Source organism: Phoca vitulina, unplaced genomic scaffold, assembly GCF_004348235.1.
Source record: "Phoca vitulina isolate PV1807 unplaced genomic scaffold, GSC_HSeal_1.0 scaffold5, whole genome shotgun sequence".
In the NCBI taxonomy this organism is placed as follows: domain Eukaryota; kingdom Metazoa; phylum Chordata; class Mammalia; order Carnivora; family Phocidae; genus Phoca; species Phoca vitulina.
The window spans coordinates 68,405,512-68,426,590 of NW_022589708.1; the positions used below are offsets into that span (position 1 = coordinate 68,405,512).

The window sequence follows — 21,079 nt, forward strand, 5'->3', positions numbered from 1 at the left end:
TATTACAATTTGAAAGAAGGTGGTTACAGAAGACCTTTCAGATAAAGTAACACTTCAGCAGAGTTCTGAGGGAAGTAAGGAGTGAGTCATGTAGCTACCTGGAAGAACATTCAGGTATGGTATTATTACACTACACAAAAACTTAGAATGAATACTGAATACAGCAGGATCTCTTGGCTCAACTATTTATTCAAACATCTCACAGTGTAAGCAACTTCTGAATCCACCTTCTTGCCCAATACCAACCCAGTGTTCCAGTACTAAGAATTCAGATATACAGTAATTAATCACAATAATAACTGAGTGTCACAGACACCAACAGCAAAATATAATAAAAAGACAAGTGACAAATTGAGGGGAAATTCTGCATTTCGTTTCACAAAGAAAGGGTTAATATCCCTAATGTAAAGACTTTATCCAAATACAGAATGACCAGCAATATCATGGACAAATGGGTTGGTCATAAAAAAAAAATAGAAAGCTTTTCAAAAGTAGATATACAAATTACCCTGTGATGTGTGAAAAGATGTTTACTTTCATTCATTTACAAAAAAAATGTATGAATTGAAACTATACTGAGAAGACTTCTGCTTTACATGATGACAGTATATCTGAGATGGGACATCCTCTCCTACCTTAAGCAAGCAGAAAACAGATAAACATGTTAAAGGTTTAAACACTGGGCAACAGGCAGCACATGACCATAATCCCTAAAAGATGGGAAACACACTAGAAGAGTCCTACATCTATCCCCACTTACTGCATGCAAAGCTCCAGATTGCCATGTAAGGAGAAGTAACCCAATTAGAGCCTGGTGGTCGCACGGAGTTGAGGGAGACCAAGATGGGAGTTGAGGCAGCTTTAATTTCTAGGGCAGAGTTCCACAGAAGAGGGAGCTACAAAGACAGCAAGAGAGCTTGCATTCTGGAGATCCACAGAGGGGTGTCTCAAGTCTTTGGCTGAATAATGATCAGTTTTGCCATGCATGAGGAAAAAACTACCCGAGACCAGGAAAAGAACACTAGAAAGCAGTAAGCCAAAAAATTCCCTAGACGCACAAGTCTGCTTTGTGATTCATGTTTCCACCAGCCACAGTAGAAAGAATCTTGTAATACATAACCAGGAAAAAAATTCACCAACAGAAATAGGTCCAGAAGTGATACAGGTGACAAAATTAACAAAGACACTAAAACAGCAGTTATAAATATGCTCCATATGCCCAAGAAGAAAACATGAACATGATGAGGACAGAAATGAAATACTTTAAAAAAAACTAAATGGAACTACTAAATATGAAAAATACAAAGCCTGCAATGAAAAATATACTAATACGATCAAAAGTAGATTTTTTGTTACAGAAGAAAACATCGGTGAACTTTAAGACATAGCAACAGACACTATGTAAAATAAAACAAAACAAAACAAAAAAAAGACAGGGTAAAAAAGTAAGAACAGAGCATCAGTGACCTGTAAGACAATATTAAGTAGTCAAAAATACATAAAACCAGAGTCCCAGAAAACAAAGAGGTGAGGAGGGGAGAACAGAAAAAAATACTTGAAGAAATATTAGCCACAATTTTTCTAAATCTGATGGAAATAGACCCACAGTCCCCAAAATCTCAATAAGCCTCAAGCAGAAGAAACACAAAGTAAACTATTCCAAGACATGCCATTATCAATTCGGTAAAAACAGCGATAAAGAAAAAAATCTTAAAAACTGTCCAAAAAAAAAAAAAATACACATTACATACAGAGAAACAATACATACAAAGGAACACTTTTCATCAAAAACTATGCAAGTCCAGAAAATAATGGAGTGACATCTTTTAGGTACTAAATGAAAATAACTGTCAGTCTAGAATTCTATTCTGAGAAAAAAATACCTTTCAAGAATGAAGGCAAAATAAAGATTTTTTTCAGACGAAGAAAAGCTGAGATTATTACTTACAAGGAGAACTTATACAATAAGAAATAATAAAGTTATTCAAGAAGAAAATGATACCAGATGAAAATATGGGTATCTAAAAAATGAAGACTGACAGAAATGGTAAATGTATGTATACAAACAAATCTGAGCATGATATTTTAAAAAGATAACAATTTAACTGGTCACATTTGGAGGATGCTAGTAAACTCACTATTTTGAACACTGTTCTATAACACACACAAAAAAACAACACACTGGGGAACCAAAGAATAGATAGGAAGTTCCTCTTTATAAAAGTATTCAGCTAATAAGTGAAGAATGACAGAATATCACCAGTAATTACTAAGTATCATCAGTTCTAACTATCATAAGAAGAGAAATAACCAGATATCATGTGCCTCCTGATGGAACATACCACCATCTATAAAGTGGTCCTGTAACAACAAAAAAGTTGAACTGGAATCCAACCAGGTCTCTGCATTCAACTATCACTTTACAGAAAATATAAGGAACCCATTAAAATATGCCAAAGGCATACAATTAGCAAAAATCAGTCTATGTGAAACTCTGCAAAAGAAACCTGGTTTCTTTATCAAATACAAAGAGAAAAAGAGAATTGGAGGGGGAGCCTACAGGAAACAAGGCACTCTAAGAGATTTATCAACAAATAACAATGTGGATCCTGAAAAAAAAAAGCTACTAACAAATTACATTTTTGAGAAAATTGGATATTATTAACGTTAAACAATTAATGTCAACTATGTGATAAAGACATTATGCTTTTTTTTTTTAAGAGTTCTTATCTTTTAGAGATACTTAGATGTACAGATGAAATGGTATATATAGTCTGGCATTGCTTTCAAATATAAGGGGAATGGGGAGTAAGCAGAATTATAAATTAAACAAAAGCAGCTGTTTCAGTTATTCATACATAAGCTAGTTATTGGATATATGGGAGTTCATTATAATATTCTAGCTACTTCCTTTTATGTTTGAAAATTTCAGTAATAAAATGTATAAAAAATAAGAGTCTCACCAAATGATCCTTTTAGTCTATGGTTTATGGCTTCTTTGTGAAATGAAAAATTATCTTCTAGTGACTTCAGTAACTAAACTCCCTGGATAAGATTATGTCTTCTCATAGATCAGACTTGCCAATACAAACATCCATAATCCCTTTTCTTAGTAATCAAAAGAAAATTACAGGTCACACACAAGTAAAAAGCAATTCTGATTAGAATTTTTAAAGACAGAATGAGAAATTTTAAGCTCATCCAATGTTTTGCATACCCCTTTAAACAGAAAACAGAAATAAACCAAAACAACAGACAAACAAAGAAAAAACACTTTCAAGAATTCTGAAGTACTAGGCAGAGTCTAAGATGTTAGTGAAATGTAAATGAAACAACTATCTTCTGATTGCTTTTTCTATTAATAAGTTCCTACTAAAAGAAATATTTTATTCCCTTGTTATATTGATTTTCCAATTCAAGGTTTTTTCCCCCAATGATAATCATACACATGTAGAAAATGCAAACAAAACTGAAAAACATTTAAAAACCACTGAAGAAAAAACTCAAAATTCCACTACCCTGAAATAATTACTGTTAACATTTTGGTGAATATATGTCTAAAATTTCTCTACATATGCATACATATATTAAGTAAATGAGGATACAAAATATATAGTATTTGGAAACACTTTTTCACCAACAATGCTGGAGAGAACCTTCTATGTCAAGTATGGCTAAACAATAATTTTAATGGTCATATGGCTCTTTAGTGGATAGCTATACCACAACTACTCTAACCAATCTCCTACTGAGGAGCATCTAGATGTTTTAGATTTTCTTTTTTTCATCTTAACAACAAAACTATGAACATCCTTATGCTAGTTATTTATATTGTTTCTGAGCTTTAAGCTTTAAGCCTGCCATAATCTGCTCTGAGCAGATCCTGGAGATATAAATCTGAAATTACACTTTCTAGACTCCCTCAAGAGCTGGCTTCCTGTTAGGTTCTTGCAATAAGAGACCCCAGAGCTTCTTTAGGCATTCTGGTCAGCTGGCTGGGCAATATTGACAGGGCTCTTCCATCCAATGGACAGTCCTTAACACCACTTCTCAGTGGTTCCTCCAGCCCTAAGGGTGGTTGCTGCTTCCAGGAATTCATAAATTCTGGGTTACCAAAGCAACCTGTTGCTCTTTCATCCTTCAAACATATATATTAATTTATTTATGTTTAAAATACCTGATATGGTTTCTGTTTCTCTGACTGGACCCTGACCCACATAATCATTAGGTAGATATCTTTTCTAATTATCTCTGGGACAAGTTCCTGAAAATGAAACTGCAGTGCTGAAGACTACACACATTTTAAGTTTGTATGTATTACCTACCACATTACCAACCCAGAAAAGCTGAATCAATTTATAATTCAATCAAGAGAGCATCACTGGAATGCTAACACTGGTTATAGCACATACATGTTTTTATTTGTATTTGCCTCAATTAGTATTAATTGGCATAAATGTCTTTTCTTGATTTGAGGGGCTGGAAGGATTTCCAGTTTATGACTTTCCTTTTCATTTCCTTTGCTAGTATTCTACTGTGAAACCTGCTATATTTCTGTTAAGAGTCTTTATACATTAGACATATTAACTTTTTCTAAGTTATTGAAAATAGTTTCCCAGCATACCATTTGCATTTGTCTAAATGGTACTCTCCCTCAGAGTCTGTTCATTCCAACAGAACCTTATGTACTCCAGTACCTTATATACAGTAGAAGCTCTGTAAATATATTTCAACAAATGGATATTTAATTGTACAATCCATCAATATTTCATGACGTGGTCAGCCACCACAAAAAAAAGGAATTACAGAAATGTGCTGGTTATTAATATTTATTAATTCATTTTATAAAATCTTTGATAATCTTGGACTTATCTCAAATATATGAAAAAATCAAGATAAGCAGTCTATATTGATTTTTCCTTTCAAAACAGCTTGCCAGTTACTTAGTGGTTAATGTAACTTTTCCTAACTAATTTTTTCATTAAATATTATATTCCTCCACTCACTATTATAAGGTTGCAAATTTCTTGTATATTTTACTCCTAGGTCTTCTGGTTTTTACTCCTACAGTATTTTCAAAACAGTTGTTAGTGGTATATAAGGAAAGCTCTGAATTTTTACATACTTACTTTGGCTATCTTGGTTTTGGTAGTTTTTCAGTTGATTCTCTTGGATTTTCCATGAAATATGGTAACTTTGCTTCCTCCTTTCCAACACTTGTACCTCTTACTTTATTTTCTTATTTAATTATATTGGCTAATGCTTCTAAAGCAATGTTAAATCATGGCAGAGATAGTGTTATTTTCCTCATTTTGTTCCTAATTTTACTGGGAATGCTTCTAGTGTTCACTATAAGACGATTCTTACTGGTTTGAGACAAATTTATTATGTTATAAAGACAATCCTATTTTATTGGGTTTAATTATAAATAAGAATCATTTTTTTTATCAGAAGCCCTTTTAGTATCTATCAGAATGACCTACCATGTGCCCTTTTCCCTTTTACTCAATTTTATAGTAAATTGTAACATGTATATTAGGCTTACTAATACCAACCTTCTTTGTATTCCTGAAATTAACCACATTTGACCATAATATATATTTTTTAAGATTTTTTTTTTTTTTAAGATTTTATTTGTGAGAGAGAGCACAGTGGGGGCAGGGGGGAGAGGTAGAAGGAGAAGCAGACTCCCACTGAGCCCGGAGCCCAGAACCCAAAGACAGGAGCCCGGAGCCCTACATGGCTAGACACAGGGCTCAATCCCAGGACCCTGAGATCATGACCCGAGCCAAAGTCAGATGCTTAACTGACTGAGCTAACCAGGAGCCCCAGCCATTAGTGTATTTTGTTTTAATGTAGTAAACTCTCTTTTTACTAAAAATTTACTTACAATTTTTGCAGTAATATTAGTAAGATCTGTCTTAAGTTTTCTTTTGAGGGAATATCTGTTATCCAGTTTTAGCACTCCTGCTAGTTATCTTGGCTTTATGTAAGAAGTAATCTGAATGCTTTTTTTTTTCCCCTATGCTTTAAACAATTAAAAAGAATTAGAATCCTTGGTTTCTTGTAGATGTGAAATACTTCCTATAACACACACTTCTACTGGCACTTTTTATTAGAGGATACTTTTCTCAAAAATTTTTTTTTTTTATAATTACAGCCTAATTAGGTTTTCTCCCATTCTTCTTGAGCCAATTTTATTTATTTACATCATCCTTAAAAGTAAAATCCAAGTTTTCAAATATTTAAAAAGTAGATATAGACACATCTAAAATTTAAAAAAACAATAAGAAAAGACAGACAAAAAGAAAACGAAAGTTGGATTTAGAGGCTTAAGCAAAACTGAATGCAAAGGGAAAAAGTATATACCTTGGTAGACAAAGTCCACAATATAAAGCGGGTAATTAATACATTTCCTGAGTCTTTATGTCCTAAAAAATATCCTTCACTTGTCCTTAAGCACAATGTGGCTACTCAGGAAATTCTTCAGTTATATTCTGCTTTGTCCCTGAAAACCCTCTAGCTGTTGAATCATTAACTTCAGAAATCTTATGTGGTTGAAAGAAGTGAACCTCTTTATTTTTCCATTGTACAAAATACACTTCCTTTTCTTTGCTATTGATGTTTGTGAAATGACTTCTGTAATCCCTGACAATTCAGTAAATTCCACCAGAATGTGTTCCTAAAACATGAGTCCTCTTGATCTCCGGATTGACATTTTCATTCACTCTAAACATTATCTTTTTTTTTTTTTTTTTAACTATTTTCCATTTTCCATTATTCTGTTGTTTCCTTCACAGAAACCAATTAGGGCTTTTCACTATCTGCAAATGATTTTCTTTAACTGCCTTCATTTCTATGCCCACTGTTTCCACGTTCTATACAATTTCCTCATGCTCTATCTCTAGCTTACTAATCATATTTTCTATATTGTTTACTCTGCTCCTTGCTGCTTATAATAAATTATAATACAAGTATGTTCCTGTCTTCTTTATCCTTAGTCCTGCCACTTCCCTTTTTTTATATATATTTCTTGTTCTCTTATTTTTGCAGATATCATTTGCTGCTTAACTTTCTTGGCAGTTTAGAATGGTTTAAAATTTTTTTTCCTAGAAAAATTCAATTCTTCCAAATAGTGATTATCAGTTTTCTTTGGAATACTAAAATATCTGCTTAGGTTTCACGTTAATTTATTTGTACTCTGTTAACGCATCTTTGAATAAGAGAAATTCTCTAGCTCTGCCATTTAAGGCAGATAGCATCTCCCTGATGACTGAATTATCAGGTGCCTCTCTTAAAAAATTAACATCTAATGACTAAACATCGGGTGCCTCTCTTAAAAAATTAACATCAAAGCTCCCAACTCATTAATCAGTTGGCCAAGTAAGTAGCATGGAGCAAGGACCTGGGACTAAACGTAGCAAGTCCTTTATCTCTGTGTAATTTCTCTCCGAGTCTACTGAAACCCTGCCAGTGATGAGAACTAGCTCCACCTGAACTATGGCTATATCCTATGCTATAAAAGGACTCTTAGTTTTGGCACATCTGCCTACTCTGGGGGTAAGCCAGACTCCTAAGAGACAGGAGGAGTCAGAACGGAAACCATAGTACATCATCATTTTTGTTTAGTGGGGAAGCACACAATTTTTTCTGTGCCTGTAAAGTTGGTAATAAGACATTTGCATCACAATTCTACTCTAAGCCTCACCTCTAAGCTTTGCTCCTCCTGCTAAGGAAAACAGGTCAGCCCAAAGAAAAATGGTGTGACCACAAGTCTCTTCTTTAGTTCTATGACAGCAGAAATTAGGCTTTCCTTATTTCTCTCAAAGCCTGCCCATACCTCAATCTCCTCCTCTAAATTAGCAAACAACAGAACACTTACTATCCATTCCCTTATTCTCCTGATTCAGGAATATGTGTTAACAACTGTCAATGTTCTCACATTCAATTCCTTCTAGATGACTTATTTAGCTACAACTCTGTCCAGTTTGTGGTAGCTTCTACTTAGATACATTTTTCTTTTGGTTCTTTGGAATTATTTTGGTGAATTCAAGGGAAGATAATTTAATAAACACTCAACTCTATCATTTTTCCTCAATATCGACTCACTCAATTTATTTATTTATTTATTTATTTTTAAAGATTTTATTTATTTATTTGACAGAGACAGACACAGTGAGAGAGGGAACACAAGCAGTGGGAGTGAGAGAGGGAGAAGCAGGCTTCCTGCGGAGCATGGAGCCCGATGTGGGGCTCGATCCCAGGACCCTGGGATCATGACCTGAGCTGAAGGCAGATGCTTAACGACTGAGCCACCCAGGCGCCCCTCGACTCACTCAATTTAATCATTTAAAACATAAAATCTGCATACATTTTTATCTCCTGGAAGACATATATGAGCTACTTCATCAAGAACAGTGCATGCACACACAGCAGGTATTCAATATCAGTTAATTTTCCTCATGAGAAACATTTGAAATATACTCAGCATATAAATCAAATAGTTTTAAGTACTTCAGTTCCATATTAAAGCAGATGTTTTAAAATGCCCTTTGCATGTTTCTAAAATGTCCACCTTTCAACCTTGCTCTTGTAGTGCTACAAATATATCAAAGTTTCTTTAAGATATAAAGGGTGCTAGGAAAGACAGTCTAGAATAAAAATAAAAACCTCCAGTGAATAAATCAAACTAAAACTTGCCCAAAACCCTAATTAAGAAAGGAATTGTGCCATTATGGATATGGCACCATAGGCATTCAGACAAATAGGCCTAAATTCAAATCTTCACTCTGCTACTTGCTAGCTATATGACCCAAAACCATTTACCTCGAGTGAATATCAGATTTCTCATTTGGAAGATTAGGATATTTTCTACACTTTACTAAACTGTTAAAAGGTTTAAATGAGATAGTACAGTCAGTGGGCATTCAGTAATATAGAGTTATGTATTGTTTGTGCGTATCTCCAAACTGATCTCTGATCTGGAGAATCACAGCACCATTCAAAGGAAAATTCATGCTCTGCATTCCCTTAAAAATTAAGAAGTCAGTTCTTTTTTTTTCCTTTTAAAGATTTTACTTATTTAGTCGAGAGAGAGTACGAGCATGAGCAGGGGGGGAAGGGCAGAAAAAGAGGGAGAAGCAGGCTCCCTGCCGGACTCGGAACTCAATTCCAGGACCCAGGGATCATGACCAGAGCCAAAAGTAGATGCTTACTAATTGAGCCACCCGGGCACCCCAAAAAGTCAGTTCTAAACAATAAAGTTTCTTACTCTTGCCAAAGAGAATATGATTACAAAATTCTGGTATGTTTCAATGATCACTTAAATAATGCCTTTGTCCTAGTAATAGTTTCCAGAACTAAGTTCATATGAACAAAAAGGAATAACAAAAAGTGTACCTGAGATTTTAAGAGCTACCTTTGTCCAGTCTCTTTCTGAGGTTTTTCCTCCAAATGAAGAAGCATGCCACCCCAGCCACAACTAACTGGACTACTGGCTAAGCCAGAAGTAATGAGGTAGATGTAAAACTAACCACCAATGACTATGGCAAGATCAGGACCAACTATCAGATATACCCTCCAGGAACAGGTGGAGAGATGCATATAGAGAAGTAAGCAGGGATCCATAGAAAATGAAGACTTATTGTTTTGAGGTATTATAGAATCTTGAATAATCAACCAGCATTAGAAATCCCAAGGATAACAGCACAATTTCCAATTCTTGGAAATACTGAAACATACACAAAAATACACTGCTGTTAGGAGGTTTATTCCATGCTTCCCTGAGTCAAATAAAGCACTGCTTCTGAAAATTTTCAATTCAATACTTTTAATCACATAGTGAAGAGTCCTATGCACAGTCCTGCTGAAATTCCTTTGAAATTTCCCATTAGACCTTAAATTTATGTGAATTGTTTATTCTATGCCATGATGTATCAAGAGAATGTTTTACTATAAAATTGTTTTCATTAAAATATTTAAGCAAAATCAATGCTTCAAAAAGAAATGCCATGTTTGCTCCACATTTTCATGAATCTTCTAAAATACCAATCAGGGCTATCTCCCCCAGGAAATGAGAATCTAAACTGAACGGTATAAACTTAAGATAACCTAGACATGATTTCCTCAAAACTTAAAAGATTCCAACAATTACATAAATCAGAAACAGTAAATTATCTTTCCATTTTCTAGTATATTTATCAGAATAAACTTACGATCTGATATGTGGGAAATCCTCTTCAATTTTGCTTCCTGTGTTTTTAAAAATTTGCAGTGCAGCTTCTGCTACTTTTTCATCATCCATTTTCAGACAAGCCAGGAGAGATTCAAATGTTTCAGCAGAATGAAACGAGATGGGATGTGTAAATGAGAGTACCTTAAAAAAATGAGTCATAAAAATGATCTGTAAAGCCTTTCCATCTTTATAATATAAATCCAAAATATTACATACTGGAAATACTCAAATCAAAGTAAATATAAAAATATGCTAACAAGTACATGAGAGCACTGTAAATAAAGTTTAAAACTTAAATATGTAACAGATATGTTCTAGTGTAGGAAGACTGCACGATCTAACAAAGTCATTTCTTTCAAAATTAAATTACTCAATATAATTCTACTCAAAATAATTTAGATTTTAGTTAATGTTTGGGTTTTTTGGAGGAGGATGAGGAGAAAAGGAAAAAAAAGAGAGAATTTAACAAAATAGCTCTAGTCTTCTAAATAAAGGTCATTAGAAGAGACTAATAACATTTTTAGAAAAAAGTTATCCAGGAAAGACGGTAAAACAACAGATCGTAAAAGCTATTGTAACATTTACAACTGTTACATTTATCAAATCAACACTGTATTAACATCAGAAGAAACAAAACAGAAAAAGTAAAACTTTTTAGTCCAAGCATACATTAAGAATTTAGATTAAAGTAGATTATAATGAAGGAACAGAAAATGAAAATGGATGGGATTTTTAATAAATAGTCCTGATAAAAATACACAGCTATTTGGAGAAAATCCAATTAGATCCTCCTCCACAATATATACTTCCAAAATAAATTCCAGATGGGTTATATTTCAGACTGAAAAACAAAAACAATAAAAATCTTCTGAACAAGACAGGATTGTTAAGCTTAAAATAAACAACTGGAATCAAACATGGAATGTAAAAACAAGCAGTAGAAAAATACATTAAACATAATGCCATATTTGTAAGATTCAGAAACAAGCAAAATAAGTGATGTTACTTAGAGATACAAAGATGATAAAACTAAAAGGACAGTAAGAGAATGAATAATAGACCCCAAACAACAGAACAATTCAAAACAATTATACCTGGGGGATGTGAATCACAGAAAAAAACTACTCAGGGAACTTCAACAGTATTGTTAATACTCTATTTGAGTTAGCATCCTATTTACTTTTCACTGTATTCACTTTATTACTATACTTTATAACACATATAATAGAATACATTTTATTTTTTATATATCAAATATGTCCTATAAAAAAGCAAGGAGAATAAAAAATCTCAATCAGTTAAAAAGAACAAAAAAATTGAGAACAATTGAACACAAGATTAAAAAGAGAGAGAGAGAGAAAATGAACACAGGGTAAAAATAATGAATTCACCATAGGGAAAACACTAATGATTGTACCTCACTGCAATAATTACACAAATTACACAAATTAAAACATTATTTTTACTTATCAGATTAGCAAATCTCTAAGATTTATAACATTCCATGTTTGTGAAGATAGGATAGGCACATTCATTCACTGTTGACAGAATTATAAATGGGTATAATTTTTCTGTAAAGGAGTTTTATTAAATTATATACATCCAAAAATTTTGAAAATGATCATTCTCTTTATATTCCAGCATTAAAAAAAAAGACAACAGCAAAGATCTTAGATATATTTATCTTTGTAGTGATTATAAGAATAAAATTAGAAAAACCTAAATATCCAGGGAAATAGTTGGGAACTCTATGGCACTGCAAAAGTGGATTAATCACCATTTCAAAAAATAATGTTTTTTATATTTTTACGATGAGCCAGACACTGTGCTCAAAAACTTATGTTCATGACTTAATTTAGTCCTCTGTGAGATAAGTGCTATTATTATCTCCATTACAGATGAAGAACTGGAGGCAATGAACCTGCCCAAAAGCATCCATCTAATAAATAACAGCCAAAAACAATTTTTGACACTCTTAAAAAAACTTCTTAAAAAACACTGATAAAAATGTTTATAATAAGGGAAAATAGTCAAGATACAAAATTGTATATATTCAGTCTGATCTCAACTATAAGTGTGCATTTTTTTTAAATTAAAAGGAAAACAAAAGGAATGTTTATGTGTGATAGGCTTATGGATGTTTTCTTCTTTATAATTTTGTATTTTCTAAGTTGTCAATAACTAGTTGATATTTTTATAATAAGTAAAAGCCAGTAGTATATTTTAGCTGACAAAATAAAAGATAAAATGGAGTTTTACGAAGAATTTGGCTCCATGTTTGGTAGGACTAGCACTTTCTTTGCTCCCTAATGAAAACTTCAAATTATAATCTGCTATTTTAATGTAACAATACTAGGTAGGCTATATTATACAATTTAAACCTGAAAATATTTAGATTACATGTTAGAGGAAATGTGCAATTTCTAAATTACCTAAAATGATTGAGAAAATTTTACTTCAGTTTCTATAAAAACTTAAGCAAATCTCAAGAATAAAAAATATATACTATATATATGTTAAACAGTTATCTAATTAGGCACTTAATTTCACCATAAGCATATTTACCTTAAGCAGTTCAAGACCTGCCCTGATGGCTTGATCAGTTGGAACACCCTCATCTTCATCATCTGCTGTTCCATCTATTGATTTATTCACTTGCTTAATAAGAGCACTAAAGTATGACAAAAAAAAAGTCATATTTTCAACTGTTCTTTATTCCTAATGTCTATGAAAAATAATCATGAATATTTTCTATACAGACCACATCAAACACATAAAAATTTGACAAAGCTGTTTCCCAAACATTACTGCAAAACAAAAAATTATAATAGGTATTTTAAGATACTTCTTTTCAAAAATAGTATTTTTCCTGTCCATTCAAAGGAAGTCCAAATGTTATTTGATTTGCTGTTTATTAATGCTACCTATATTTTTATTCTTGCATTTTCCATAGAAGAATTATGCCCAAACACATGAGTGTTTTCTAATTATCTGAAATTCATTATTGAGTAAATAGAACAACGTATACTAAAATAAGGATAAATGACAACATTAAGCACTTTCAAAATATTTACCAAATATTACTATGTGTCAGGCACTATTCTAAGAGCCAGAAACACACAGGCCTGTTCCTGAAAGGTGTAAAAATACCTAGATAACAGACATATAATAAAAGTTCACTAGAAATTAGAATAGATTTACAAAAAAAAACTGCTCTGAAATTTTCTTCTGAAAACAAGCATAGGTTATTTTAAAATAAACATTTATAATGCAATACGAATTGTCTAAAATAATCATTCACACTTTTAGGTATTTGTTCTTTTTATAAAAAATAAATAACATACACTACAGTTAGAGTAGTAAAAACTATTAAAAAATACTAGTTCAGTGAGGTGATACCAACAAAACACAAAAAAATCAATTGTGCTTTTCAGTATCAGCCAAAACCACCTAAAAAATACAGAGAGGGGAAAAATCTATTCACAATAAGTTAAAATATATAAAATAAGTTTTACATGCATAGAATCTATGTGTAAACTCTAGAATTATATGAAGGGGAACACAGAGATTTGAATAAGTCAAGACAAGTTATGACATTTTTTCACTAAATCTCCAAATGTTATCAGGGGAACACAACTTGGTATGGGACAAGATTCAACAGATGCATTCTATGGCTCAACTGGAAAAATCAATTAACATTTGGGAACAGCCAATTAATTTTAGGGGGAGGGGGAAGGATGAAAGAACTTTCTCAACAAGATAAAAATGTTTCATTAACACCTCAAAAGACAAATGAACCAAAGTGAAAATTTAGTAAGAGTCCAAATCATACAATAATTTATAATAAGGAAACACTACAAATTGGGAAGGAAAGAATTTTTCAATCAATGGAGTTGATATAACTAGCTATGCTTTTTTTTTAAAAGGATGAATATCTACTTCCACCTTACACTAAAATGAATTCCAGACCAACTAAAGATTTAAGTAGAAAAACATAACTACCTAGTATGAAAAGAAAGGCAGAAAAATCATAAAGGAAACAACTGATAGATTTAATTATATAGTATTTATTATAAAATACACAAATTTAAAAGGCAATCGAACTAGATTAATAGCCTATTTTATAAAGCATTCTTTTTTTGAGGTATTCAATCTTTTTTTTTATTATTATGTTATGTTAGTCACCATACAGTACATCATTAGTTTTTGATGTAGTGATCCATGACTGTTTGTGTATAACACCCAGGGCTCCACGCAACACGTGCCCTCCTTAATACCCATCACTGGGCTAACCCATCCCCCCACTCCCCTCCCCTCTAAAATCCTCAGTTTGTTTTTCGGAGTCCATAGAATCACATGGTTCGTCTCCCCCACTGATTTCTCCCCCTTCATTTTTCCTTTCCTTCTAATGTCCTCCATGCTATTCCTTATGTTCCACAAATAAGTCAAACCATATGATAATCAACTTTCTCTGCTTGACTTATTTCACTTGGCATAATCTCCTCCAGTCCCAACCATGTTGATGCAAAAGTTGGGTATTCATCCTTTCTGATGGCTGAGTAATATTCCATTGTATATATGGACCACATCGTCTTTATCCATTCATCTACTGAAGGGCATCTCAGCTCTTTCCACAGTTTGGCTATTGTGGACATTGCTGCTATGAACATTGGGGTGCATATGGCCCTTCTTTTCACTACATCTGTATCTTTGGGGTAAATACCCAGTAGTGTTAATTCCTGGGTCATAGGGTCGCTCTATTTTTAATTTTCTGAGGCACCTCCACACTGTTTTCCAAAGTGGCTGTACCAACTTGCATTCCCACCAACAGTGTAAGAGGGTTCCCCTTTCTCCACAACCTCTCCAACATTTGCTGTTTCTTGCCTTGTCAATTTTTGCCATTCTAACTGGTGTAAGGTGGTATCTCAGTGTGCTTTTGATTTGAATTTCCCTGATGGCTAATGATGAACATTTTTTCATGTGTCTGTTAGCCATTTGTATGTCTTCTTTGGAGAAGCGTCTGTTCATGTCTTCTGCCCATTTCTTGACTGGATTACTTGTTTCTTGGGTGTTGAGTTTGAGAAGTTCTTTATAGATCTTGGATATCAGCCCTTTGTCTGTAGTGTCATTTGCAAATATCTTCTCCCATTCTGTGGGTTGCCTCTTTGTTTTGTTGACTGTTTCCTTTGCTGTGCAGAAGCTTTTTACCTTGATGAAGTCCCAACAGTTCATTTTCTTTTTTGTTTCCTTGCCTTTAGAGACATGTCTTGAAAGACATTGCTGTGGCCAATGTCGAAGAGGTTACTGCCTATCTTCACCTCTAGGATTTTGATGGATTCCTGTCTCACATTGAGGTCTTTCATCCATTTTGAGTTTACCTTTGTGTATGGTGTATGAGAATGGTCGAGTTTCATTCTTCTGTACATAGCTGTCCAATTTTCCCAGCACCATTTATTGAAGAGACTGTCTTTTTAGCATTGCTTATTTTTTCCTGCTTTGTTGAAGATTATTTGACCATAGAGTTGAGGGTCCACATCTGGGCTCTCCATTCTGTTCCATTGGTCTGTATGTCTGTTTTTGTGCCAGTACCATGCTGTCTTGGTGATCACTGCTTTGTAATATAGCTTGAAATCAGGCAACGTGATGCCCCCAGCTTTGTTTTTCTTTTTCAACATTTCCTTGGCTATTCGGGGTCTTTTCAATTGATTCCATACAAATTTTAGGATTGTTTGTTCCAGCACTTTGAAAAATGCCATTAGTATTTTGATCGGGATGGCACTGAAAGTATAGATTGCTCTGGACAGCATAGACATTTTAAAACAATGTTTATTCTTCTGATCCATGAGCATGGAATGCATTCTTTTTTTTTTAAAGATGTATTTATTTATTTGTCGGGGGGGCAAGCACACACAAGCAGGGGGAGCAGCAAGCAGAGTGAGAAGCAGGCTCCCCACTGAGCAAGGAGCACAATGTGGGACTTGATCCCAGGACCCTGGGATGGTGACCTTTGCCAAAGGCAGATGCTTAACCGACTGAGCCACCCAGGCATCTATTTCATAAAGCATTCTTACAATCAATAAAAAAAAGACAATTCCTCCAAGCCCCTCACAGAAGTTTTTTAAAATGCAATTAACCAAGAAATATATGGGGAAGAAAAATGTTCAATTTTATTAGTGACATTTTTTTTTTTTTTTTTTTTAAAGAGTATCACCATTTACCTATGAAATGGCAAGGACTGAAAAAGTTAATAACCACTATCAGGAGAGTTAGGTGAATTGGACACTCAGCGACTACTGGTGCAAGGGACTAAGTGTAGAATATTTCTGGAGACCTATTAGATAGTGTGGTGGTTAACCAAGAGGGCTCCGGAGCCAGACTTCCTGGGTTTCAATGCCATTCACCACTTCCTAGCAGTGGGGAAGTTAATTAACATCTGTGTAACTCACTGTTCCTTATCTGTAAATCGGGAATAATATTTCTTGTCTCACATGGTTAAGAGGTAAATAAGTAAACATGTAAAACATTTGGACTCATCCCAGACATTTAGAAGGGCTAATTGCTACTACTTGTTACTGTTACTTATATTTTGACTTATCTTCTATATCACTACAAACTACTGATAATAAAGCCAAAGACCTCAGTTTGACTGTTCATAGTACACATTATTTGTGAAAACTTTCTCCATCTTAACTTTCAAAACACTACAATAACCTGGTGTTCTTACACTCCTGTAATTTTTCTACTGTTGAAAAACAAAATTCCAAGGTTCTGTCCATGATCTTTTAATCTTTTTACTTCTTTCTACACAATCTCATGTACAGGGAACAAATCCATTCTCATAGTTTCACATTAAGCTCAATTTGCCTTGATTTTTTAATCGTTTGTCATGTCCAAATAAGAAGCACATCAGTTCCCTTAATTCCTTTCAAAGTATTACTACGTGCTTCATCACTTGGACTTGAGCTCTTATACTTCTGACTCCTCATCAACTTTATTCCCCATTTCCAGTAAGATGACCCATCTATTAAAACCTTCCTCAAACATAATCTTCCCTTTCCATCCCACTACCAGCATCCATAGACAATTTTAACACCTTAACAGTCTATCCATGCTACTTCCCTCCTCCCATCCATCATTAAGCATCCATTGTTCTCAACAGACTTAAAACAGTAAAAGCTCTAAAGTTAGACCTTAAATGCTTTCCACAATCTGATCCCAACTATTTTTTTAGCATTATCTCATAACACTTTTATACCTTTCCATGGCAATCATTTTCTAAATATCTTTGTCCTTTCCTGTCCAGTTAGCTGGTTTATATTAATCTCAGTGCCTAGAATATTCATTCTCCCAACTCTGTAAAAACAAAATCTTACCCATTCTTCCTCTTAGGTCAAATACTACTTTAGAGAAATCCTCTTTCAGTCCTCTGAACACTATCTGCATTAATTTTATGAAACTATAATATAATCTCCTGATTAAAACTCCTTATGCATTACCAGACAGAGGGTTAATGAAAAGCAAAAAAATATGGTTTGCCAATACCTAACTAGCATTGTCTTGAATAAAGCATGGGATTATTTAATGATTGAATTTCAGACTGATTCAGTGTCTTCCTTGTACTAATACAGAGGGTTCTGATTTTTTGTTTTATATTGTTTTTCAAACCTTAGAGTCCTTTCTTCAAATGAAAACTGATGCAGTAGGAGTCCAAAGTGACTGCTGAGTATCGAAAACAGGGTCTCCCTACTCTGCAGGGGATCGCAGGCCAAAAGCTCCACCCTCTACCCTCCCAAACAAAACAAATCCCCAAAAAGAGTCCATTGGTACAGGATATTATTATTTAGATTCTAATGTATCTCTAAAAGATACTACTGATAACCAGTAAACCAGAATGTTATATATATACATTCTGTAAGCACTTTATTTTTTCAACCAGTCGAAACACTTTAAGAAAATGTTTAAAAAAAAAAAAAAAAAAGAACATTTTACATAAGGGAATACAGCCATAAAAAGAAAGTATTTTCCACAGTCAGGTGATATCAAACACTTTCAGTTCTCAAATACCTGTGAAAATGCATCATATGCTGCTTTACAACATACTCACCTAATTTTCTTTTCCTGAGAGTATAATTACAAATTGTTTGTATTACCTACCCTATGCAAACTAAAAAAGAGGAATTCCTGATATACTGGTAACAGATAGAAACTAGGCTTAAATTGACATTTTCTCATCCAAATGAAGTAATACTTAAAATTAAAATAAATAACAAGAAAAATTAAATATACAAAGATATATATATAGATGAGTGTGTACATATACATACACACATATACATATATATGAACAGATACACGTACAGATATAAATAGATGAGTATACAGCCATTTCACATCGACAAAAATCTGACAGGTTAAGTGCCTTGTGTATAGCAGGTACTCAAAAGCAACTGACTGAAGCATGAATGAATAGTAATGAAAATTTAATATTTTTATATAAAAATACCTGATAGATTCAGTATCTATGTGCACAGGTGCTATCCTCTCCAAGAGAAACTTGATCATCTCCAGGAAAGGATTTGTAGGCTGTTTGGGGTTGCCCAACTTCTTAGTTATTTCACGCTGTAAGGCAGATTACAAAAATATGTTTAAAAAATTACATCATAATAAAATATTAAGAATCTAAAATAATTAAAACCATGTAATACTGGTGTTGGAATAAACAAATCAATAGAATTGAAGGAGTCCAGAAAAACAAACTAAATTAAAAATTTTGCATAAGGTAACATTTCAACTAACAAGAAAAAAAGATGGATTATTCAATATACTGTGTTGAAATAACTGAACAATTTTGAATAAAAACAGATCCCTATCTCATACCTTATGCCACAAACATTCCAAAAAGATAAAAACAAATACAAAAGAATAAAACCAGGTTCAGTGGAGACACAAACTTCAGAGAATAAAATTATCAGGGAAGCTTTTTAAAACAACAGATTCCTGGACCTCATTGTGAAGATTAGTCAATCTGGGGTGGAGCCAAGAATCATCTTTTTTTTTTTTTTAAAGCCTCTTGGAAGATGCATGGGCAACAGATTGAGAAATATTGACATTAGTAAATATTTTCATTGACTTGCAATAGAATGGAATTTTGTAAGCAGGACATAAAATGCAAAAACCTTGAAGAGTCTGCTGATAGACTCAGCTACATAAAAATAAAACTATGGTATGTAAAGGACATCATAAACAAAATCAAAGGGCAAACTACAATGAGAGAAAATTATCCGCAACTTAATTAACATACATGACTAACAAATCAATAAAACAAATGTCATTCCAGAAAAATAGGCAAAGATTAAAAACACACAATTTACAAAAAATATATATAAATGGCTAATATGCCCAAGAAGAAAAAATCATCAGATGATTAGCAAACAAGAATACAAATCCTATCAAAATAATTATGTTTTTCTTGGAGTTCTGCTTCTTTCCAGTAACGATAGAAGCCAATACTGAATCTATCCTAAAGAAATAATCAAGACTGTGAAAAATTATTTGGCTATAAAGATACTAAAGTGTTCTTTAAGTAAAAACTGGGAAAAAATCTAAATGTGTAACACAAGTGGACTGTTCAATAATTATGGTACATATATTCAATGGTATGCTACACTGCTATCAATACTGTAAAAGACTAATAAAAATAAGTAAAATGAACAATGCTGTATGTATATGATCTTATTTTGGAAGATATACACCATAATATTAACAGTAATTGTCTCTATAAAGGGGTTATAGTTTATTGTCATTTTTGTGATATTTTACATAATGAATATAAATTTCACATAATGAATACAAAATTCACATAAATGAATACAAATTATTTTATTAAAGGTGTCAAAATTTTACATAATGAATATATGTGTTATTTTACATAATGAATATACATTCTACATAATGAATATACACATTTTCCTTAAAGGAGTCAAAAAAGGTTTGGGGGCTTCTTCAAACATTAGCTCTTTTTGTTTTTGTTTTGTTTTGTTTTTTTATGAGAGAGAGAATCTTAAGCAGACTCCACACCCAGCATGGAGCGCATCGTGGGGCTCAATCTCAACCCTGAGATCGTGACCTGAGCCAAAATCAAGAGTCTGACACTTAACCAACTGAAACACCCAGGTGCCCCAAACATTAGCTCTTTTTATTTTTATTTTTTTTTTAAAGATTTTATTTATTTGTCAGAGAGAAAGAGAGAGAGCATGAGCGGAAGAGGGGCAGAGGGAGAAGCGGGCTCCCTGCGGGACTCAATCCCAGGACCCTGGAATCATGACCTGAGCCAAAGGCAGACGCTTAACCGAATGAGCCACCCAGGTATCCCAACTCTTTTTAAATGTCTCTCCTTACCACACAGCCTTCAGCCTGCTTGCAGGAGCATGTTGGACTAACAAGTACTTCTAACTGTCTTCTTATTTTCTCATCATCTTCCAACACCTGTGTGAACTTCTTCATGAAATCCTGAGCCTTACCAGGATCTGGCAAATTTCCTTAAATAAATTAAAATTCAGTAAAAATACCATTTTAGAAATTTCTCAAAATAATAAAAGATCAACATTTTTCATTCTTTTTATTACTTTGATTAATAATCCTAATTTACAAATTCAGTTTAGTTTAATTAGAAGTTGTGGAACAACTTCAATACTCAATTTTCACAAAATTCTGCTTTCTAGAAATATGAAACAAAATCACTGTGAAGGAACATCTTTGTAGGAAAAGATTGAACTGGCTATTTCTAAATAACCCCTTATAATATTTAAGGGCACTAAATGTCAACCTGAATGATACCAATTTATT

The 21,079-nt window shown here is 33.2% G+C and overlaps 1 protein-coding gene across 5 annotated transcripts in view; it reads right to left on the minus strand.

Moving 5' to 3' along the window:
- PDS5B (PDS5 cohesin associated factor B) overlaps positions 1–21,079 on the minus strand; it is a 190,799-nt gene that overhangs the window by 51,181 nt on the left and 118,539 nt on the right. For all 5 annotated transcript variants that reach the window (XM_032403217.1, XM_032403215.1, XM_032403214.1 and 2 more), the window contains exons 16-19: positions 20,633–20,772; positions 18,738–18,853; positions 12,800–12,905; positions 10,215–10,375 (exon numbers count right to left, since the gene is read on the minus strand). In XM_032403217.1, coding sequence (XP_032259108.1) covers positions 10,215–10,375; positions 12,800–12,905; positions 18,738–18,853; positions 20,633–20,772 — 523 coding nt within the window. The remainder of the gene's footprint in view (positions 1–10,214; positions 10,376–12,799; positions 12,906–18,737; positions 18,854–20,632; positions 20,773–21,079) is intronic.